At 38.2% G+C, this 24,867-nt stretch overlaps 1 protein-coding gene across 3 annotated transcripts in view; it reads left to right on the forward strand.

Moving 5' to 3' along the window:
• LOC137247499 (scoloptoxin SSD14-like) overlaps window positions 1-24,867 on the forward strand; it is an 84,236-nt gene that overhangs the window by 40,296 nt on the left and 19,073 nt on the right. For all 3 annotated transcript variants that reach the window (XM_067778453.1, XM_067778451.1, XM_067778452.1), the window contains exons 4-6: window positions 5,993-6,386; window positions 15,200-15,637; window positions 16,378-16,618. In XM_067778453.1, the coding sequence (XP_067634554.1) occupies window positions 5,993-6,386; window positions 15,200-15,637; window positions 16,378-16,618 (1,073 nt within the window). The remainder of the gene's footprint in view (window positions 1-5,992; window positions 6,387-15,199; window positions 15,638-16,377; window positions 16,619-24,867) is intronic.

A 24,867-nucleotide genomic window follows, 5' to 3' on the forward strand; every position in this document is an offset into this window, starting at 1 on the left:
TTTTTCAAAGTTTGACGGCTTTTTAATGTATCATTTCTTTAATGAATTAGTTTTTTTCTTAAAGAGGTTGAGAGAACATTCTATTTCGAGTAAAAAAAGTACTGGTTGATCAAATTCGGTTGAGAATTGTTGAAATGACAACACTTTTTGTGAACAAGAAAATTCTGCTCTCATCGTAGAATCGATATCGCGCCATGTCAGGATTGAATGTATGATTTCAGTATATCGTCGCCGTTGTTTTGAGCATTCTCTATGCTCCGTTTAACCTTTTTTTTATGATTTAATTATGAAACAAAGATAAACAAAATTATTTACTTTTATCATCAAATCATGTGTTAGGAAAAATTGATATGACCACGGTTTTGACAACGGTTTTTCTTGTTTGTGGAAATGAGATACACAGTTATTTAATTGCTCTCCGAGACATTTGCCTCTTTGCCTCTATAAGATAAATGACAAGACGAAAGTTAGGATACTGTCATTTTGGTAGAATCAAATCAGTCAGTGGTTGTACGTGTTGCTACAAGGTACTTTTTTAAAAATGTGTGATAAGCGTAATAAGTTTTGTTACGTCTGCGGGTTATTCTTTGATACGAAACATCGTATACATTTAAAAACCAATGCAGCTCTCACAGAAGCTTTCACATCTATCTTTAATCGCGTTTATAGTGAAAATGTTTGGTATGAACCAGAGTATGCTTGTGTGAAGTGCTGCAGTGCACTCAAAAAATGGAAAACTGGGAAATGCAAATAACAACCTTTACCATTCTCAACTCCAATGATATGGCATCGTCAACTTTTCCATAAGCCAGAAGATTGCTACTTCTGCAAAACAAATACTGGTCATTACTACAAAACCCGTGGCCGTATACAATATGCTAATGTGTTAACTGTATCTCATCCAATCAAGGGAGAAATATCGACTATTCGTGATGCAATTTCCGAACTGCAAAATTCATTAGAAGCTGATGATGAAGAAAACTCTGACGGCCTAGAAATCAACGACACAAAGTCCATTTTCTTCATTCACATTTGGATTTCTTCCCTGAAAATTTTGGACAATTCAGTGACGAACAGGGAGAACGGTTCCATCAGGAACTATTAGAGATCGAAAAACGCTTTGTCGGAAAAAGTCAGATCAGAATGCTGGAAAATTATTGCTGGTCTCTAAAACGCGATACTGACGATGTGGCTTATAAACGTAGAAGATCTAGCAAACATTTTTAACAGCTATCGAAATTCGAAGTTTTTTTTTTTGTATTAAGTACATAATATAAAACAAAATTTTATGTAAATATATTTGCAACTATTTATTTCTTTATTTTTTCTCTCCAACATAGGAGCGAAATAAAATTACTCGAGAGATGATATATGTAGATAAATAAAAAATATCGAAATTGTTTAAATAATTAAAGTCAATAATTGAAATTTTGTTATAACAAAAATAATGGGTGGAATAAAAGAAACGATAAGAATGTTCAGTACGATGGCAGCGATATACTGAAATCATACATTCAATCCTGGCATGGCGCGATATCGATTCTACGATGAGAGCAAAATTTTCTTGTTCACAAAAAGTGTTATCACTGCAACAATTCTCAACCGAATTTGATCAACGAGTACTTTTTTTACTCGAAATAGAATGTTCTCTCAACCTCTTTAAGAAAAAAAATAATTCGTTACAGAAATGATACATTAAAAAGCCGTCAAACTTTGAAAAATAAAAAAAAACGAGAAAATTTTAGATAACTTTTAAAAAATCTCAAAAATTTGCTATAAAAAGTGTAGACAAATATATACATTTTTAAAGCCCTATTTTTCAGCTTTCCAAAACTGTTCAGCAATTAAAAAGTGATGGAAAAATTACGGAGAAACGAATTTTTGAATGCGCGAGGTACAAGAAAAACAGTTTTTCAACAATAACTTGAAAATTTCGGGGTGTTAGAAAATTTTAAAACACGGTATCTTGATCTACTCATCAAGACCTACAACGGACACTAGGTCGCTACAAAAGTTCTTGAGATATTTTTTTTTTTTTTTATAGCACTGTGTTATCATTTGACTGTCTTTTGGGCCACTATCTTGGGTAACTAGGTTTTATAAAAATTAGGCCTCACGGACCGTTCAGTTTAAGTCATATATAGGCTTCACTGTTCCCAGTGGCACCATGTTCTAACTTTGAAAGTTTCATAAAGAAGCCTATAAAATGTACTAAGTATGCACTTAGCATTGACGGCCGCCGTGGATTGATGGTAGCGTTCTCGCCCATAGCACCGAAGGTTCTCGGCTCAAGTCCCGGAAAAAGCAAAATCAACATACTTTAGAAAAGTTTTTCTAAACGGGGTCGCCCATGGGCAGCTATTTGCCAAACAATTCGAATATATTTCTGCCATGTAAAACTTCTCAGCGAACGCTCATCTTCTGCCTTACCGATGCCATTCGGATTTGTAGGAAAAATAAAAAAATAGCACGACGCAAAATGAAAGGAATCATTCTCGGAGGAATATGACGCCAAGTATTTATTTATTCGCCTTTTAATAACTTTACCATACATTACTATTAAATATATAAAACGATCGCAGGTTATTAACGCCAGATACATTGGATCGTATATGCTAACTTTTGCATGATGGCCTGTATACGGCACATTTATTAACGACTTTTACTGTTCATGCTTCTTAAAGTAATAAACATATCGATCGGTTTTTACCAGTTTCCATTTGTAATAAATTAAAAAAAAATTTTTATTTATTTAGGGTTTAATTATTTCGGTAGACTTAGGCTTGGTTTTTAGTGCGAGTTTAAAAAAAATAAAAAAAAATAAATGTAAGGCGCGATAACCTCCGAAGAGATCTAAGGCCGAGCTTCTCTTCCAATTTGCGTCGTGCTCCTCTTGATTTTCTCTACAAATTGGCCGGACAGGACCTACATGATTTTTTTATGCCGACTCCGAACGGCATCTGCAAGGCAGATGAGTTTTCACTGAGAGCTTTTCATGGCAGAAATACACCCGGAGCGCTTGCCAAACACTGCCGAGGGGCGACCCCGCTTAGAAAATTTTCTTCTAATTGAAAAACCTTATTTCTAAAATTTTTGATGTTGCTTTGCCCGGGGTTTGAACCCAGGGCATCCGGTGTGGTAGGCAGAGCACGCTACCATCACACCACAGTGGCCGCCAGTGCGAGTTTAAACTCCAGTCAAAATTGATTAGAGTTAAACCCTGCCACTTCGGCCGCTTAAACTGATGGGCAGCAAAATGTTATGTTATAGAGCAACGTGGCAAGGTTAAACTGTAGTCAACTTTAACTGGAGTTTAAACTCGCACTGAATAGCCGGACATTAAAAGCTTTTTTATATTTGCCAAAATAATTCGTTAAATAAAACTAGGGGCAATCATCCACCCTGCCCAAGCTTAAAAGGGTAGAAAATGTGCCTTTTTTGTATTTTTGAAATGCACCTTTTTATAAAATGATCACTCATTTAGTTCGACGTTTAGTCTTTATATTGCAATCGAACACGAAAAAATTAAAAATGTGCATTTTATTGTTGAAACAAAATCACCATACAATGACGTAAGCTAAAGTAAATTATCTTGAGTGCTATGAGTGTCTATGAGAGGCCATAAAAAGTCATTGCAAAATTTTTATTTTTTGAATCAAAGAGATCTTTATGGACCTTTTCTAGATAAGATAACTTCGTTTGTATTGCAGAGTGAATACTCACTTGAAATTATGTAACGCACAGACATACCTACGTATGGTCATATTTTTATACCCAGCTGTACTTGTACACAGGGTATTATAACTTTGATTGGATAACGGTTGGTTGTACAGGTATAAAGGACTCGAGATAGATATATACTTCCATATATCAAAATAATCAGTATCGAACAAAAATGTTATTGATCCATGTCTGTCCGTCCGTCCGTCCATCTGTCCTTTAACACGACAACTTGAGTAAAATTAAGATATCTGCACTAAATTTGGTAAACGAGCTTATCTGGACCCAGAATAGATTGGTATTTAAAATGATCGAAATCGGATGATAACCACGACCACTTTCTATATATATAACATTGTGGAAAACACAAAAAACCTGATTATTTAGTAAATACTACACCTGGAATGTTGAAATTTGACGTGTGGACTGATATTGATTAATGAATCAAAAATCGTTAAACCTATCGTAACAAAATTCGGCAGAGAGGCTACCTTACTATAAGGAATGGTTTGAAGAAAAATTAACGAAATCGGTTAAGGAGCACGCCCACTTTTATATTAAAGATTTTTAAAAGGGTCGTGGACGAATAAAATAAGCTATATCTTTGCAAAAAAAGAGCTTTACATCAATGGTATGTCATTTCCCAAGTGGATTTCTAACAATAAATAGGAAAAACTTCAAATTTTAAAAAACGGGCGTGGCACCCCCTTTTATGACTAAGCAGTTTTCTATGTTTCGGGAGCTATAACTCGAAGAAAAATTAGTTCAGAATATAACCATATGTATATGTATTATTGCGCAGCCTTGGTAACACTATTAAGCACACAAAACAAACAACAACATCATTTCAAGTGTACAGCTGGGTATGTAATGTTCGGTTTCACCCGAAGTTAGAATTCCTTACTTGTTATCCTTTGTTTACTTGCATGAACCACATAAATTGCATATTAGAGAGAAAAAATGCGGTTTTCCTAATTTATTTATTGAGTGCAAAATGTATTTTTTGTTGTGTTCATTCCCCATATGTATGTGCCTTTTGAATATTACAAAGGACAAAGCGTTAACGACCGCACCCAGGTTCAGTGCTTCGGGGCAGCTTGAGCGCCGACTATATGGCCATAGTAGTATAGCGTCATCAATCACAAGACGAACAGACTACATGATTCCCTATCTGCGCTTCGAGGGAGATCTTAAGGCCACAATAGAGGTGGACGGTTGGCGCAAGGGTGCGCAAATGGCGGACGAACCGATCGTTCCAAAGTAGTGGAAGGAGCAGGGTCTGCGGTATACTGCGCTGATCCGGAAATAAGCAGATCCTACAGGCTGCCGGATTACTGTAGCCTTTTCCAAGCGGAAATATTAGCCGTAACCAAAGCAGTAGAAACCCTGGAAGAGAATAGCTTAAGCTGCAACCGTGTTAACTTTTATATTGACAGTCAAGCAGCAATTAAGGCAATAATCTCGCATAGCACAGCATCTATATGCGTGTTAGAGTGTAAGCAGTTTCTGGAGAGAATCGGGACAGGGAGAAGCATACATCTATATTGGGTCCCAGGAATAGATGGGAATGAAAAAGCGGACGAACTAGCTAAAAAGGGCGCATCCCTTGAAGCTTGCTCCGTAGACGTCCCAATTAGACTGGGCGAGATTAAGCGGGGGCGAGAGGTGCACATGATCGACCAAGCGGGAAAGGCGTGGGTTCAAGCGCGGGGCTGTAAAGTGTCGAAGATTATGTGTAGGTCTTACAACCTTAGACTAACAAAGTTGCTTCTATCATTAAAAAGAGAGGACTGTAGACTCATGATGGGTATTCTGACTGGACACTGCCTTCTGGCGTCACATGCCTTTAAATTAGGCTTGGTCAGTGATAGCAGATGTAGGAAGTGCGGGTTGGAGGAAGAAACGATCGAGCACGTTCTGTGTTCGTGCCCTGCACTTGCCAGGCTAAGACTCCGGCTATTAGGAGTGATACAGCTGTCAGATCTACAAGCAGCAAGTGGCTTAAGTCCTAGGAAGCTTTTAGTATTTACCAAGAGGACGGAGTGATTTTTTAACATAGGTCCTGGTTTTTGATAGGGGTTTTCAGTTTGGGCGTTAGAACAAACTTCTGGTAACACTACGGACTCAAACAGTCTATGTGAGGTCCTCATGGACCGGCCAGTTCAACCAAACCTAACCTGGCTCGAATAACATACATAGATATATTGCCAATTAAAGTTGAAGAAGTTGAAACTAATTCCCAAAGTTTTTCTATTTCTTTTCACTTAAATAGGTGCATTATCTGGCGCTGTGCCTGGTGAATTGCTTGGTTATTGGGAAATGCATCAGAAATATGGACGTTTACCTTGGAAAGTACTGTTTCAGCCAGCTATAAAATTGTGCAAAGAGGGCCATTGGGTTTCCAAGTATCTTGCAGCAGCAATTGCATCTAAAATAGATTACGTTCGTAATGAGCCATCGTTGGCAGAAGTATTTCTCAAAGAAGATGGCACTCCATATAAGGAAAACGACTATATGAAACGTACCCAATTGGGTGTAACGCTAGAAAAAATTGCAGAAAACGGTGTTGCTGAACTTTACAACGGAGGACAGGTTGGAAAAATGTTTGCGGAAGACATTCGAGATTTGGGTGGAATTATCACTGAGGATGATTTAAAAAATTTCAAGTAAATATATTTGCACTGTAGCTCATTTGCGAGTTAAGTTAACAGAAGCATATCCAAATACAAATATCTAAAGGGACCTACACATTTATAATGTAAATGACTTATTTCTTATGCAAAAAAACATAAAATACTGAATTTTAATTGATTTTAATGCGTGAACAATTACGCGTCGGCCAATGTGCACTCACGTAATCGTTCAGATTTATGGAACAAAAAAACAAAGGAAATGAAACACGAAAAAAGTCGTATTAATATCACTGGTGACCAAAATATCACTTTTTGTCTGTTGCATGGAGTTTTTCTTTTGTTTCTCACTTATTTGGGGTCGCTGATCTCAAATCTCTTCTATCAGCTCGAGTTTTGAAATACGGGTATCATACAAAAAAAAAAATCATTGTAAGCTGACTTAATACCTTAGTAGGTGTAGTAACTGTTGTATAGCAGGTATAAATCACTCTGAATGAATTTATCCCAACCTACTGACCCCACTAGTACCCAGACACCGTATAATTTGAACTCCTCCCTATATCAAATTAGGGCTTATAAAAGAATATGTAAATGTCTCAGACAAAAGTGGTAAATGTTTCAAATACATTTCTAAATCATTACCAAAACTGAGTTCCGAAAAGATGAAAACTGGGATTTTCGATGGCCCATAGAATAGAAAACTAAGAATTTACTAGCCGCATGTAAGCATCTGAAAAATCTGCAGGAGGTTACCTAACTTCTCCGAGTATATACACCAACTGATGCAATACTTTCATTATCTGGATATAAACATGAGTGTCAAGATGCACTCTCTCCATAGCCACCTGGAACGTTTTCCTGAAAAGGGCAGGGCGAGCACTATGGAAGAGCGATATCAAGGACACTGGAACGCACATATGTTGACTGATAAGTGTTGAAACATTTATAGTAGTTCTTCTGAATCAACTCATAAAACAAAATATCTTTAAAAAAATTTACCTTACTATAATTGATAATAATAAATTTATTTACTGAAAAAAAAATAAAATTTTTTTACAGGATACTAACAAATTCTAACATTATGGACGTTTTTTCGGAACGAAAAAAATTTCAAGTTTCTCTATTATTTTTTTCTCAAACAAAAACAAATTTGAATATCTTAAGTTGTAAACACAATGCCGGGCGACGACGATCTTTATTTTCGCTTCCCAAAGGCCGTCGGTTCTATGTACCGGAGTGACTCGGGATTTTTCCCGACCAAGGACTGCCATTTCAGTGTAACCCATTTAATTTGTTGCGTCCCTCCCACAAATTGTCATCCTCCCAGCACCTCTTGAAGCGGGACTGCTCCATATTCTCTTGCTCCGGGAAGGTATCGAACCCAATCCGGGTCCGTCTCCTGACCCCCGTCCTTAGAAATGGTTTTGCTGCATCTTCCGGAAACGAATCTTTTTAGGACGGTCATACTCTTGTCAGAGTGTCGCGTGTAAGGGATGGTTGCATAGGACAGGTCGTTCTGGGTTATACCCTAAAACCAGACGTCCACGTAACTTCTATAAATCTTTTGTGGCTCCTTGCTGTTCACATCCTAGGACGATCTGTTAGTCTGCGCCTTAGCGCCCCCGCTACCTTGCAGCAGCCCAGCTGCTCAGCAAGCTACAACAAGTACCCGCTGTTGCTCGCGCCCCACGGCGCCACCAACTCACACGGCTGCTCCCACTCATACCTACAATCTCCGTAGTAGAGTCGGGAGCAATGCCGAGCATCAGCCCCTGCCCCCGTCTTCTACCCCCTCTTTTCCGGCAGCAATTGTGTAGGTCAGGGAAACAGACTCTTAGTCCCTACCCCCCTTTGCACCGTTTGCCAGCACAGAATATATATACGTTTGCGACATCCGCCCAATGCAGCTTCTGCCATGGACGGTGACACTTTCCTAGATGTTCTCGTCTCCGCGATGGCAACCCCCCGACGGGTTTCATTGCGCCATGTTGCCAGGCCGCATACCCAAATACACCAGGTACCCCTATGCCTAACCAAGGACGTCTAGTCCCAGGGCCTCAACAGCAATCGCGTTCTGGTCTTCCACAACCCACGTTACTGCAAGACTTGGAAGGGTCTACCCTTCCCCCATGTCTTAAAATGTGGACAGCAAATTATATGGGTGGTCGGCAGGCATCGGTGCAATTCAGAAACGAAATATCAAAGCCGAGAAGAATTAAACAAGGGGTGCCTCAGGGTGGTGTCCTATCCCCACTTTTGTTTAATTTTTATATATCAAAACTTCCTTCGCCACCAGAAGGAGTTACTAACGTTTCTTACGCCGATGACTGCACAATAATGGCTACAGGCCCGGGCCCAAAGATCGATGAGCTTTGCAACAGAATAAACGGCTACCTCCCTGATCTCTCCAGTTTTTTCGCCTCGGGAAACCTGGCATCATCACCGACTAAATCTCCTTGACCCTATTTACAACTTGGACGTCCCAAATGTCGACCATTTTGGACATCCACGTCGATGGCACTACGCTACCGACTGTCCTACACCCCAAAATCTTGGGTGTGACGTTTGATCAGGATCTAAATTTTGGTGAGCACGCAGCCGCAATTGTTCCGAAAATCCAGAGCCGTAATAAAATCCTCAAATCCCTTGCTGGCAGTACTTGGGGAAAAGACAAAGAAACGCTCATTACCGCATACAAAGCAATTGGCCAGCCGTTTGCGTGCTACGCGTCCCCTATATGGTCGCCAAGCCTAAAAACTACCCACTGTAAGAAGCTAAAGGCCTGCCAAAATACTGCGCTCAGAACCGCCACGAGCTGTCTTCTTATGTCCCCAGAACACCATCTACATAATTAGATGAGAATACTCCCCATCAGGGAGAGAAATGAGATGCCAACCAAACAGTTCCTGTTGAATACCCATAAACCTGGGCATCCCAACAGACATCTGATTGATGAGCCAGCACCGCCTAGGGACTTAAGGAGTCATCTCCGTAAGCATTTTGAGGAAATACGGCACCTGAGAACTCAGCCGTATAAAGCAAAAAAACACAAGCAGGTCCTTGGTGAACTCCACAAACAAGCGTCGGACATTTATGCCGGGAATTGCCCGGTGAATCCAGTACTCGGGGAACAGTACCCAAAACTTGCGGAAGAGGAACGCATACTCCCCAGGGAAACGCGAGTCACTCTGGCTCAACTTCGTTCTGGATACTGTAACAGGTTAAACTCTTACATATCCAGAATCAACCCCGACATACAAAATGTATGCCCCGCTTGCAATGTGTCCCCACATGACACCAACCATCTCTTTAATTGTAATGTGGAACCAACGCCTCTAACACCCCTTTCATTATGGTCCACCCCTGTCGAAACAGCAAGTTTCCTTGGACTCCCGTTAGAGGATATTGATGACAATTTGTGATCGGTCGCAGCTATTAGGTGGGGCGAAACATTGCTACAACAACAACAACGACGATCTTTGCCGGGTCGGGCGCTGACATTTCTCAACTTCGCCCAGATATTTCGCCTACTCAAAACACAAAATCGGGCGAAATTTTCTGACGCTTTTTATGCAGAATTGCCATATACAGAAATAAAGATGAAAACAATAAAAAATTGTTTAATTCTTTGCTTTAGCTCTTGACTGCTTAAACACGCCGAAAAATAGCGGTATCGAAAGACACATTTGGTTCCCAGGAATCTTAATCGGGTGGGCGAACATCAATATTATAGCCCTTTAATTTAAAAAAATACAGATTAAATATATACGGCGTACGTTACGTAAGTTTCCATAAGCTTGCATAAATTTCAATTTTTGACAGCACAAAAAACTAAAATTTTAGCAAATGTTTGTGATAATTACCTTTGTGTATGAAAACGTCTTTCCATATTTCTCACAATTTCTTTAAAGTGTTTTTTTTTTTTAGACTTTAAAGAAAAAAAGGACAACTTGCCATGTTTGTTGTCATCGGCCGGCGGAGACGATAAAAATATATCTATCGTCTCAAAATGCCTCCGCGTAAATTTCGCTCGTCGCTTTGATTATTTTCGCGTGCTCCGCCTACCACACCGAAGATTCTGGGTTAACGCCCCGGGCAAAACAACATAAAAATTTTAGAAACAAGTTTTTTCAATTAGAAGAAATTTTTTCTAACCAGGGTCGCCACTCGGTAGTGACTTGGCAAGCACTCCGAGAGTATTTGTGCCATGAAAATCTCTCAGTGAAAATTTATCTGCCTTGCAGATGCCGTTCGGAGTCGGCATTAAGCAAGTAGGTCCCGTCTCGCCAATTTGTAGGAAAAATTGAAAGGAGCAAGTTGCAAATTGGAAGGTTAGCTTGACCTAAAATCTCTTTATTTATTTATTTATTTTTGACATAGCGAAGTTAGTCGCATTTATTTCGTGGCGTCAGGGCATTGTGCTTACAGCTTTACTTTGTTGTTTTTTCGATTTCCTTTTGTTCTGAGAATCCATACCAGTTGGTGGTAAAGCGAATTCAGCCAATTCGCCGTACAGAAGAATGTCAAGTCAAAAGAAAATTTTCATTGATTCCGATTAACTGACATATTGTAGTACAAGGCGTTGTATGGAAAATAATCAAGAATAAGCAATCAGCTGTTGGGATAACAACACCTAGTACTGAATTCGCCTTGATTTGAAATTAAGGTACATAAATGTCATGCATAAAATCCCATGCAACAGAACCTGTGGCCACCAATGTATTTGTTAAAACAATTTGGATTTTAAACAACAAGTGTAAACTGTTGCGGAATTAAATATATTAATATGGAGTGTAGAATTCGCTTATCTCACGATGACGTATGTCGGCAGGATGTGTTCGCGTTGACGGCATGATAAAAAGAGCCTGAGCGCCTTGCAGAAAAAGGCTTTGAGCCCACTATTTAGCCACTTTCGTCGGGTTTTAGCGCAACAATGTTGCTATACCATAGATTCATAGCAGTAAAATAAAAAATGTTTGAATGTATGCGGGACTGCTAAGGTATCGAGTACCGGGAATCCCGCTCCCGAATCCAGGGACTCCCGAGCCAATTTACAAATGTTTACAATGAATGTAGTCCCGGCATTGCGGGATCTCATATTGCAAATTTAACTAACTTTTATTGTCGAATTTGTTCCTGTTTTAATTTTTATGAGTATCAATTTTAAGCCACGTGATATCCTCTTTTCCTAGCAAAGTACAGCCTTCTTCAGACGTTACAAATCTCAAGGATCCGATTTCGAAGGAAACGGATATTTTGTATCCGTTGGATCACTTAATGTATACCAATTAAGAAAATACATATAATAACAATTTCGCCTACTACTTGGTATGAAGTTTGAACGGTGTTCCTCAACACTTTCTTATATTTGTAACAAGTTAAGATCTAGCCTTTCGGATGTTACTTTAGATAATCTAATAATTTAAGGATATTTTTTAAAATAGAGAAGTATTTTTGAATTGCCTGAAGTTTCATTGTAATACATGTGTTAAAGTATACAACAAAAAATACTAATTATATGTTTGTATGTTTAATGATGTGTTCAATTTTACTTAAGATTTTTTAAGAATTAATGAGCTCAACATCCGGTGTATAATAAGCGATTGAGGCTGCCCTCGGTAGGCAAGGGTTGAAGCACCACTACGGCTTTGGATTTCAACCCTGCTTCGCAACCGCGAAATAACAGCAGAGCTAGGCGGAGCTAGTGTTGGCAAGCAGATATGCAGAGGCACACCACAGGGTGGGGTGCTTTCACCTCTGCTTTGGTTGATCAGCATAAATGAAATCCTAGGAAAACTTAACGCAGGGGGGATTAAGATCGTGGAGTATTCCGACGACATGGCGATCTTTTGGTCTCTGGTCCTTTCCCCTCCGTAATGAGCGAAATCATGGAAAGGGCCTTGGCTAAACTCAGCAGGTGCGCACAGGGATGTAGCCTTAGGTTGAATCCCGACAAGACGAACCTGCTTCTCTTCGCGAGGAAGTACAAGCCACCTGCCTTCCGACTACCATTCTTAAACGGCCAGCAACTAACCCTGTCATCGAGTACGAAGTATCTGGAACTAACAATTGACTGCAAGTTGAATTGGAAAGTATGCATCGAAGAGCGGGTACGGGTGCATCGCCTTCTGTGCCTGCAAATCAATGTTTGGAAAGATGTGGGGACTCAAGCCAAGCATGGTACTTTGGATGTACGAGGCGGTGGCGCGACCGGTACTTCACAAGTATACTTCACTTCGCAACTAATAGCGTATTTAAATCAAACTCATCAGTCATTCCTCGGCTTGCGCTGCTTTTATAATCGCTGTTGCCTCGTCAGCTTATTTCTCCAAAGGTCTCGACGTTTCACCTTGTAGAATGTCCTGCTTGGTCACCAGCTATATACATGCATATTTGTAGTTTAAGCGTTTCTCATAGTCATATGCATGAGTAACTACTTCGGCTGATGATTACATGTGCTTGTGAGTTATCTCTTCGTTGCCTTGTATGTATGTGTGTAAATGATGATTGATTTGTTCATGTACACAAGAGTGGTAGCTTGCTTTATTGTTGTAGTGCCTTTATTTACTAATAACATCTTAGTGACGCTAATATTCGTCACAATACCAATAACAAAAAGCACGCCTAGTACAAATTAATGTAAAGACAATGTCTCAAATTGTGCGAGAGTGTGAAAATGGGATAAAACTGAAATTAGCCAAGAAAGCAAATACAACACAAGGTTTTAGACGAGTTATATGGCATCAAAACGGCTTTAAATAGCTACTTGGGCGACCAGGGTCGCAGCCATTTCACCTACCTACCTACCTATTATTAAATAATTATTGAACACACCATTAAAAATACAAACATGTAACTATATAAACTGAGCACGAGTTTAAATATAGTACACAAACTATCTTCTGCAGTAAAAAGGAGTGGTACAATACTGTAACAAATTTCGGGAAATGGCGTTTATTTGAAACCTTCTGCTAAACTGTTGAATAAATCACTTCAATATTCTGTATTGCAAAATGGTATTTATTAGACTACTTTAGGAGTAGTACAATTATACTTCACTTCGCAACTAATAGCGTGTTAAAATCAAACTGATCAATCATTCCTCAGCTTGCGCTGCTTTTATAATAGCTGTTGCCTCGTCAGCTTATTTCTCCAAAGGTCTAGACGTTTCACACACATGCACACATGCATATTTGTAGTTTGTGCGTTTCTCAAAGTCATATGCGTGAGTAACTACTTCAGCTGATGATTACATGTGTTTGTGAGTTATCTCTTCGTTGCCTTGTATGTATGTGTGTAAATGATGATTGATTTGTTCATGTACACAAGAGTGGTAGCTTGCTTTATTGTTGTAGTGCCTTTATTTACTAATAATAGCTTAGTGACGCTAATATTCGTCACAATACCAATAACAAAAAGCACGCCTAGTATAAATTAATGTTGGGACAGAATGTCTCAAATTGTGCGAGAGTGTGAAAATGGGATAAAACTGAAATTAGCCAAAAAAAAACAAATACAACACAATAACTCAATGGTTAGGCGATTGTGATTCCAGCAGTTTGACCTCGGTTCGATCACCGGTGAACCCCGTTTAAATAAATAAAAACATTACGAAATTGCCTGACGATGATGACGTGGCGGTTTTCGAAATGGTACCATCGCAATATGCCAGTAGATGTTTCTTTGTCTTCAGTTTTACCCAATAAACCAAAATAATATTTAATAACAATTATTATACACCGATGTTAAGCTCATTAATTCTTAAAAAATCTTAAGACAAATTTCTAGTATAAATTAATGTAAGGACAGAATGTCTCAAATTGCGCGAGTGTGTGAAAATGGGATAAAACTGAAATTAGCGAAAAAAGCAAATACAACACAATAACTCAATGGTTAGGCGATTGTGATTTCAGCAGTTTGACCTCGGTTCGATCCCCGGTGAAAGCCGTTTAAATTAATAAAAACATTACGAAATTGCCTGGCGATGATGACGTGGAGGTTTTCCAAATGGTACCATCGCAATATGGCAGTAAATGTTTCTTTGTCTTCAGTTTTACCTAATAAACCAAAATAATATTTAATAACAATTATTATACACCGGTGTTAAGCTCATTAATTCTTAAAAAATCTTAAGACAAATTTCTAATTTTTGTTTTCATATATTTGTTTATGAAGTTTGTTTTGAATTAATATAAAATCATAGGACTGAAATAAATGTTTTTTGGTATACTAATAATTATTTTAAACATTGCATAATTATTTTTGAACCAAAATTCAAAGGTAACAGTATCTGAATGATCCCGAAAAATTCAGGGATTGCAAAAGATCTTCGAGATCCGTGTGTCTACTATGTAATGAACACAAACCTATATGTGTGTTGGTTAATGAAGTTAGGTGTTACGTTAGGTCTGTGACCTTAACAATAAATGTATAACTTTGATTGTTTGGTTACCGTCACAATGCACATTGAATTATTTCTTAGAAAACCAGAGTTGCCGGGTGAACTTGTTCCTAAAAATCTTTAGAATATTGTAGTAGAAATTTTTTTAGAGCTGTGTAAAGTTGACGCACCAAATTTTTCTTAATCATTTCTGGAGATTCATTTTAAGTATATACATACATTTTTTGGTTTTCTTAAGCACTGCATACGGCGCTTAAGCATTTAAATTGGCTTATCTCGTAGAGTGTAATTAAAACATTCAATGTTCTCAAAATAATATCAAGTTTTGTTTACGTTCACTTAAGTTGTTACTGCAAAATACACATACATACATATATATTCGAATATGTTTAACAAGAAAAAAAAAAGAATGCATCTTAAATTCTATCCCTTTCTTAATATGTAGAGTTCGTTGGGAGGATACTAATCACATCATAGCGAACGTCACCGGTGGTTATACTCTTTACACAACTCCTCTGCCAACTAGTGGAGCTCTACTGGCTTTTATGTTAAACGTTTTAACTGATTTATATACCAACAATAGTGAGATCTATTGGCAGCGTGTAGTTGAAACATACAAACATGCATATGGATCACGTACGAATTTGGGCGATATGGAAAATGAGCCCGATTTAAAACAATCAATAGCGGGGACTTTTAATAAATTGATAAGCCAAGATTTCGCCGACCATGTCCGAAAATTAATTTATGATAATCAAACTTTTAATGATTATGAATTTTATGGAGCTAACTTTTCCTCTGTAGAAGATCATGGAACAGCTAATGTGGGGATATTGGCTGCTAATGGTGATGCAGTATCAATTACCAGCACGATAAACAATTAGTAAGTACTAAATTAAGTAAACAAACAGCGCTTTCTGTTGAACTTCGAAGTTTTAATTTCTTTTCTTTTCCTTAACTTAAGCATAACGAATTCCAACAAGTTCGCAGAAAGAAGTATAAAATTTGGGCCAGTCGTTTTCAATCAATCTTCCTTAAAGTTGTTGTAGTAATATTCTAACAAATACCACAACTGATAAAGCTTGACACCAATATTGTAAAGACATTATATCCGAAACAATTTTTTAATTTTTGATACAAATTGGCGGAACGGAACCTACATGTTTTATGCCGACCCCGCACGGCAGTTGCAACGCAGATGAATTTTCACTGAGAAGATTTTCATTGCAGAAATGTTTGTCAAACCTCTGCCAAGGGCCGACCCCGCCTAGAAAAACTTTTTTTGATCAAAAAAACTGGTTTCTAAATTGCCCGGACTTAAGTCCGGGATCTTCAGTGTGATAGGCGGAACACGCTGCCACCACTCCACGGCAGCCGCTATAAAAACCATCGTTTACTAAATCCCTTGGTATCACCTATAGTGTCGCCATTGTTCGCCTACACTGCCACCTGCTAAGAATTTTCGAATTCGTAACAGCACGTATCCAATATGGTCCAGACGTTGAAAAGCTCTGAGTAGTAAAAAAAACCCCAATTTCTTTTTTATGTCTTAACTACCGATTTTAAACGAGTTATTAGCAAATAAAACTCATACATAGATAAACAAATTTGGCTTTTTTGCAGCTTTGGTGGAAAAGTGCGATCACGGCGCACTGGTATTATATTGAACGACGAAATGGACGATTTCTCCACACCAGGCATAATAAATAGCTTCGGTATACCCGCCTCTCCGGCTAATTATATACATCCTGGCAAAAGACCAATGTCATCGATGAGTCCGGCAATTGTTCTGGACCGTAATGGCAATGCTCGAATGCTGATTGGAGCAGCTGGTGGTAGCAGGATTACTTCAGCAGTAGCAACGGTATTTATCATATTCATCTTCATATTCGTACATTCATGCGAACTCCTACATATCTGCAAGTTTCTTATGTAGGGTTTAAACACGGCTTTGGCATATAAAAAGCTTAACTAAAAAGAGCAGGCCAGGACCATTGCAGGTTTTTTATACTCAGCTGAGCAGAGCTCACAGAGTATATTAATTTTGTTCGCATAACGGTAATCCACAACGGCATAAACTAATCGAGATAGATATAAACTTCTATATATCAAAATGGTCTGGGCGAAAAAAGAAATTCATTTAGCCATGTCCGTCCGTCCGTCCGTTCGTCCGTGTGTCCGTTAACAAGTTAATTGAGTAAATTTTTAGGTATCTTAATGAAATTTGGTATGTAAGTTCCTGGGCCCTCATCTCAGATCGCTATTTAAAATGAAGGAAATCGGACTATAGCCACGCCCACTTTTTCAATATCAAAAATTTCGTAAAACCGAAAAAATGCGATAATTCATTACCAAAACGGATAAATCGATGAAACTTGGTAGATTTATTAACCTTGTGATACAGAATAAAAAATTTTTTAAATTTTGGACAATGGGCGTGGCACCGCCCACTTTTAAAAGAAGGTAATTTAAAAGTTTGGCTACGCCCTTTTTCATTTATTTTTCTATAATATTTTTAATGCCATAAGTCGAATAAAAATTTACCAAGCCTTGTGAAATTTGGTAGGGGCATAGCTTTTATGACGATAACTGTTTTCTGTGAAAAAGGGTGAAATCGGTTGAAGCCACGCCCAGTGTTTATACACAGTCGACCGTCTGTCCTTCCGCTCGGCCGCAAAAATCGATATATCTTTACTAAACTTAGTTCGCGTACTTATCTGAACTGACTTTATCTTGGTATTAAAAATGGGCGAAATCCGCCAATGACCACGCCCACTTTTTCGATATCGAAAATTTCGAAAAATGAAGAAATGACATAATTTTTACCAAATACGAAAAAACGGATGAAACATTGTGATTGGATTGTTTTTTTGGACGCAAAATATAACTTTAGAAAAACTTTGTCAAATAGGTGTGACACCTACCATATTAAGTAGAAGAAAATGAAAAAGTTCTGCAGGGCGAAATCAAAAGCCCTTGGAATCATGGCAGGAATACTGTTCGTGGTATTACAATTATAAATAAATTAGCGGTACCCTACAGACGATGTTCTGGGTCACCCTGGTCCACATTTCAGTCGATAACTCGAAAACGCCTTCACATATACAACTAAGGCCCACTCCCTTTTAAAACACCCATTAACACCTTTCATTTGATACACATATCGTACAAACACATTCAGGGTTACCCTAGGTTCATTTTCCTACTTGGTGATTTTCCCTTGTTTGACAAGGATGAAGGAAAATCGTTTCAAAAAACTTCACCCTCGGTCTAAAATTTGGTCGACATTTCCCAAACGTATGTGATATGGATATAAAAACCACTTCTAAACCGTCTACGAAACCAACGCAGCTAAGCTCTCAGCCGAGTATGTAGTGTTCGGTTACACCCGAACTTAACCTTCCTTACTTGTTTAATTTTCGTATTTTGTGCCGTAAATATATAGCCAGTTTTATGATGGGTAAAACTTAAAGCAACTTTTTTAAAAAACGACGTGGTAGTCGTTAACTTATTTAAAAAATTGCAAAGTGATACCAACGGCTTCTGACTGGGGCTTGCAAAACTTTTAAGTTTTCTTCTACTGAATGTAGGCGGTCCTACTCTCATTTTTACTCATTTTCTATTTTGCGTTATAAAGTTAATCCCCTCCCCACGTTTTATCAGTTTAGCAGCAGTAGTATTATAGAGTAAATTTTTTGCTACCATTAGACTTTGGAAAAATGCGTTTATTTGAAGTGGGCTTTGTCGCCTTCATGCTGAACTTCTTTAATTGCTTTTTGATTATGGCTTGCAAAACTTCTAAATTTTTTCTTCTTAATGTTAACGTTGCCACGCCCATTTCCAATTTTTTCCATTTTTGTCATGAGGTCAACCCACATAGATAACTAGTTTCATCACTTTATCCGTATTTGGCATTTTAAACAAATTTTTTTTAGTGGGCGTTGTTTTTTTGTAAGTTTTTCTCTTTTACTCCAGATTGAGATTATTTCAGTTGATCGCTGTTTTGATATAGTTTCATCATCTTCACGAAAAGGTAAAGGTGGTTATCGTTCGATTTCGACCATTTTCCATACCAATCTATTTTGGGTTCTTATAAGCGAGTATATCAAATTTCTCAAAGATATCTCAATTTTTGCTCAAGTTATCGCGTTAGCGAATGGTCGGACAGACATGGCTGAGTTAAAATGTTTTTCAATTCTGATAACTTTTTATTATGACAGACAACTGGTATTGAAACGCAGTTATAAGTACACACTGGGTATAAAATACACAAGTACACGCTGGGTATAAAATACTTTTTATCATTATTTGGGAGATGTAGATGTAAAGATATATCGATTTTCTTAAATACATAGCATTAATGTTACAATATCGATGTTTCATAAACATTTGTATAGTTTGAATCCCGCGAGATAACACAAACTGTCAAGTTATATTAACCTTACAGATACAAATTTTGTGAGTGAACGATCTTAACTCGACATGATAGAACTTTCTTTCTGAAATTACATGGCATACGAATGTACAAATATAGAACGAAAGTTGAATGACACCCATACACAAAAATATTCAATGAGGAAGGCATGTAGAAACATCCTAATCTAAATAGCTTCTTAAGAAGCGAACTACCTAATAAGAGGAGGGTTCCATCCAGGAATAAGCCTTTTTCGAAATAGCGAAATTGCAAACCAAACTTGATTATTTATAAAGAAATAAGGAAAACGCATACATATAAAACAAATTAAAGTTCGGTTTACAATGGGAAATTAAAAAAATGTCCTGAACTTTTTTTTTGTGATCTGTATACTGTGCCATAAAAGAAGAAATATAATAGGATTGGGTGGGCAACCCTATTTTGTAGTATTCTAGTTGAAAGGCTACGCAAAATATGTACCTTGTATTGGTATGTCTTACTTTTGAAGTTCTGTCAACACATATCTGGGTAAGAATCTTACAGCGTAGCGCACTATATACCTGCCAAACTGTGTACATCCAAGTCGGTCCAGCTCTTTTCGAGGTAGTAGGAGATATAGTATGTACAATTATACAAAATTAGCTCATTTAAAGTCAAAGATAAGATATCATTTATGGGTTAATGAAATTCCGTTTGACGCGGACAAAATCAAAGAAGCAAATTATTTAATTTACTTTTCTTATTATTTTTAGCTACTTGAGGTTTTTTGTTTGGCGATAATAACAATTATCAGAATTGATTTAATGATAATTGTTGTAGTACCTACAGGAGCCGACTGCAAACAACATTTTGTATTTTTTAGTGGAATAAGACCAGTATAAATCACCGAAATTTTCACAATCAAAGCTAAAACCGATTTGTCTCCTTAATCGTTTTGTTTTCAGTCCAATTTCCAAAGTTTGATATACCATTTTTTGTTATATATATCCATTCAATGCCCCTTTATACTCAAACCAGCCGCTAAGTCGAGCTAGATCGCGTAAATCAATTTCTACCCTTACCCTTTTCCTATTCTTCAGGTTATTAATAAAATTATTTTTCCTATCTGTAATTTATATTCTGCAGAGCCCTATATGTATGTCTACTATATACCTTATGACCTCTCTAAAAGGCGAGGTTTTCCTAGATGAAGCAGGGCAAACTTATATTTATATTTAAAACAAGTAAGGAAGGCTAAATTCGGGTGTAACCGAACATTACATACTCAGTTGAGAGCTATGGGCACACAATAGGGGAAGATCACCTCGTAGTAAAATGAACCGAGGAATGTATTTGTATGACATGTGTATCAAATGGAAGGTATTAAAGAGTATTTTAAGAGGGAGTGGGCCATAGTTCTATAGATAGACCCCATTTAGGGATATCGCCATAACGGTGGACCAGGGGTGACTTTAGAATTTGTTTGTACGATATGGGTATCAAATGAAAGGTGTTAATGAATATTTTAAAAGGGAGTGGGCCCAAGTTCTATAGGTGGACGACTTTTCGAGATATCTCCATAAAGATGGACCAGGGGTGACTTTAGAATTTGTTTGTACGATATGGATATCAAATGAAAGGTGTTAATGAGTATTTTAAAAGGGAGTGGGCCTTAAATCTATAAGTGGACGCCTTTTCGAGATATCGCCATAAACGTGGACCAGGGGTGACTCTAGAATGCGTTTGTACAATATGGATATCAAAAGAAAGGTATTGATGAGTATTTTAAAACGGAGTGGGCCTTAAATCTATAAGTGGACGCCTTTTCGAGATATCGCGATAAACGTGGGCCAGGGGTGACTCTAGAATGCGTTTGTACTATATGGGTATCAAATTAAAGGTGTTAATGAGTATTTTAAAAGGGCGTGGGCCTTAGTTCTATAGGTGGGTGCCTTTTCGAGATATCGCCATAAAGGTGGACCAGGGGTGAGTCTAGAATTTGTTTGTACGATATGGGTATCAAATGAAAAGTGTTAATGAGTATTTTAAAAGGGAGTGGGGCTTAGTTCTATAGGTGGAGGACGCCTTTTCGGAATATCGTTATAAAGGTGGACCAGGGTTGACTCTAGAATGCTTTTGTACAATATGGGTATCAAACGAAAGGTGTTAATAAGTATTTTAAAAGGGAATGGGCCTTAGTTCTTTAGGTGGACGCCTTTTCGGGATATCGCCATAAACGTGGACCAGGGGTGACTCTAGATTGCGTTTGTACAATATGAATATCAAATGAAAAGTGCTAATGAGTATTTTATAAGGGAGTGGGCCTTAGTTCTATAGGTGGACGCCTTTTCGAGATATCGCTATAAAGGTGGACCAGGGGTGACTCTAGAATTTTTTTCTACGATATAGGTATCAAATGAAAGGTGTTAATGATTATTTTAAAAGGGAGTGGGCCTTAAATCTATAAGTGGACGCCTTTTCAAGATATCGCCATAAACGTGGACCGGGGGTGACTCTAGAATGCGTTTGTACAATATGGATATCAAACGAAAGGTGTTGATGAGTATTTTAAAAGGGAGTGGGTCTTAGTTCTATAGGTGGACGCCTTTTCGAGATATCGCCATAAAGGTGGACCAGGGGTGACTCTTGAATTTGTTTATACGATATTGGTATCAAATGAAAGGTGTTAATGAGTATTTTAAAAGGGAGTGGGTCTTAGTTCTATAGGTGGACGCCTTTTCGAGATATCGCCATAAAGGTGGACCAGGGGTGACTCTAGAATTTGTTTTTACGATAGGGTATCAAATGAAAGGTATTAATGAGTATTTTAAAAGGGAGTGGGTCTTAGTTCTATAGGTGGACGCCTTTTCGAGATATCGCCATAAACGTGGACCGGGGGTGACTCTAGAATGCGTTTGTACAATATGGATATCAAACGAAAGGTGTTGATGAGTATTTTAAAAGGGAGTGGGTCTTAGTTCTATAGGTGGACGCCTTTTCGAGATATCGCCATAAAGGTGGACCAGGGGTGACTCTAGAATTTGTTTATACGATATTGGTATCAAATGAAAGGTGTTAATGAGTATTTTAAAAGGGAGTGGGTCTTAGTTCTATAGGTGGACGCCTTTTCGAGATATCGCCATAAAGGTGGACCAGGGGTGACTCTAGAATTTGTTTATACGATATTGGTATCAAATGAAAGGTGTTAATGAGTATTTTAAAAGGGAGTGGGCCTTAAATCTATAAGTGGACGCCTTTTCGAGATATCGCCATAAACGTGGACCGGGGGTGACTCTAGAATGCGTTTGTACAATATGGATATCAAACGAAAGGTGTTGATGAGTATTTTAAAAGGGAGTGGGTCTTAGTTCTATAGGTGGACGCCTTTTCGAGATATCGCCATAAAGGTGGACCAGGGGTGACTCTAGAATTTGTTTTTACGATAGGGTATCAAATGAAAGGTGTTAATGAGTATTTTAAAAGGGCGTGGGCCTTAGTTCTATAGGTGGACGCCTTTTCGAGATATCGCCATAAAGGCGGACCAGGGGTGACTCTAGAATTTGTTTGTACGATATGGGTATCAAATGAAAGGTATTAATGAGTATTTTAAAAGGGAGTGGGTCTTAGTTCTATAGGTGGGCGCCTTTTCGAGATATCGCCATAAAGGTGGACCAGGGGTGACTCTAGAATTTGTTTATACGATATTGGTATCAAATGAAAGGTGTTAATGAGTATTTTAAAAGGGCGTGGGCCTTAGTTCTATAGGTGGATGCCTTTCCGAGATATCGCCATAAAGGTGGACCAGGGGTGACTCTAGAATTTGTTTGTACGATATGGGTATCAAATGAAAGGTGTTAATGAGTATTTTAAAAGGGCGTGGGCCTTAGTTCTATAGGTGGATGCCTTTCCGAGATATCGCCATAAAGGTGGACCAGGGGTGACTCTAGAATTTGTTTGTACGATATGGGTATCAAATGAAAGGTGTTAATGAGTATTTTAAAAGGGAGTGGGTCTTAGTTCTATAGGTGGACGCCTTTTCGAGATATCGCCATAAAGGTGGACCAGGGGTGACTCTAGAATTTGTTTATACGATATTGGTATCAAATGAAAGGTGTTAATGAGTATTTTAAAAGGGAGTGGGTCTTAGTTCTATAGGTGGACGCCTTTTCGAGATATCGCCATAAAGGTGGACCAGGGGTGACTCTAGAATTTGTTTGTACGATATGGGTATCAAATGAAAAGTGTTAATGAGTATTTTAAAAGGGAGTGGGGCTTAGTTCTATAGGTGGACGCTTTTTCGGAATATCGTTATAAAGGCGGACCAGGGTTGACTCTAGAGCTTTTGTACAATATGGGTATCAAACGAAAGGTGTTAATAAGTATTTTAAAAGGGAATGGGCCTTAGTTCTATGGGTGGGCGCCTTTTCGGGATATCTCCATAAACGTGGACCAGGGGTGACTCTAGATTGCGTTTGTACAATATGGATATCAAATGAAAAGTGTTAATGAGTATTTTAAAAGGGCGTGAGCCTTAGTTCTATAGGTGGATGCCTTTTCGAGATATCGCCATAAAGGTGGACCAGGGGTGACTCTAGATTGCGTTTGTACAATATGGATATCAAATGAAAAGTGTTAATGAGTATTTTAAAAGGGAGTGGGGCTTAGTTCTATAGGTGGACGCATTTTCGAGATATGGATATAAAGGTGCACCAGGGGTGACTCTAGAATTTGTTTGTACGATATGGGTATCACACGAAAGGTGATAATGAGTATTTTAAACGGGAGTGGGCCTTAGTTCTATAGGTGGACGCCTTTTCGGGATATCGCCATAAACGTGGACCAGGGGTGACTCTAGATTGCGTTTGTACGATATGGGTATCAAATGAAATGTGTTAATGAGTATTTTAAAAGGGAGTGGGCCTTAGTTCTATGGGTGGACGCCTTTTCGAGATATCGCCATAAAGGTGGGCCAAGGCTGACTCTAGAATTTGTTTGTACGATATGGGTATCAAAGGAAAGGTGTTAATAAGTATTTTAAAAGGGAATGGGTCATAGTTCTATTCGTGGACGCCTTTTCGGGATATCAACATAAACGTGGACCAGGAGTGACTCTAGAATTCGTTTGTACAATATGGATATCAAATGCAAAGTGTTAATGAGTATTTTAAAAGGGAGTGGGCCTTAGTTCTATAGGTGGACACATTTTCGGGATATCGCCATAAACTTGGACCAGGGGTGACTCTAGATTGCGTTTGCACAATATGGATATCAAACGAAAGGTGATAATGAGTATTTTTAAAGGGAGTGGGCCTTAGTTTTATTGGTGGCCGCCTTTTCGAGATATCGCCATAAAGGTGGACCAGGGGTGACTCCATAATGTGTTTGTACGATATGGGTATCAAACTAAAGGTATTAGTGAGGGTTTTAAAAGGGAGTGGCGGTAGTTGTATATGTGAAGACGTTTTCGAGATACCGACCAAAATGTGGACCAGGGTGACCCAGAACATCATATGTCGGGAACCGCTAATTTATTTATATATGTAATACCACGAACAGTTATCCTTCCAAGATTCCAAGGGTTTTTGATTTCGCCCTGCAAAAAATTTTAATTTTCTTCTACTTAATATGGTAGGTGTCACACCCATTTTACAAAGTATTTTTCTAAAGCTATATTTTGCGTCAACAAACCAATCCAATTACCATGTTTCATCCCTTTTTTC

The sequence above is a fragment of the Eurosta solidaginis genome, chromosome 4 (assembly GCF_040869045.1).
Source record: "Eurosta solidaginis isolate ZX-2024a chromosome 4, ASM4086904v1, whole genome shotgun sequence".
Classification (NCBI taxonomy): Eukaryota; Metazoa; Arthropoda; class Insecta; order Diptera; family Tephritidae; genus Eurosta; species Eurosta solidaginis.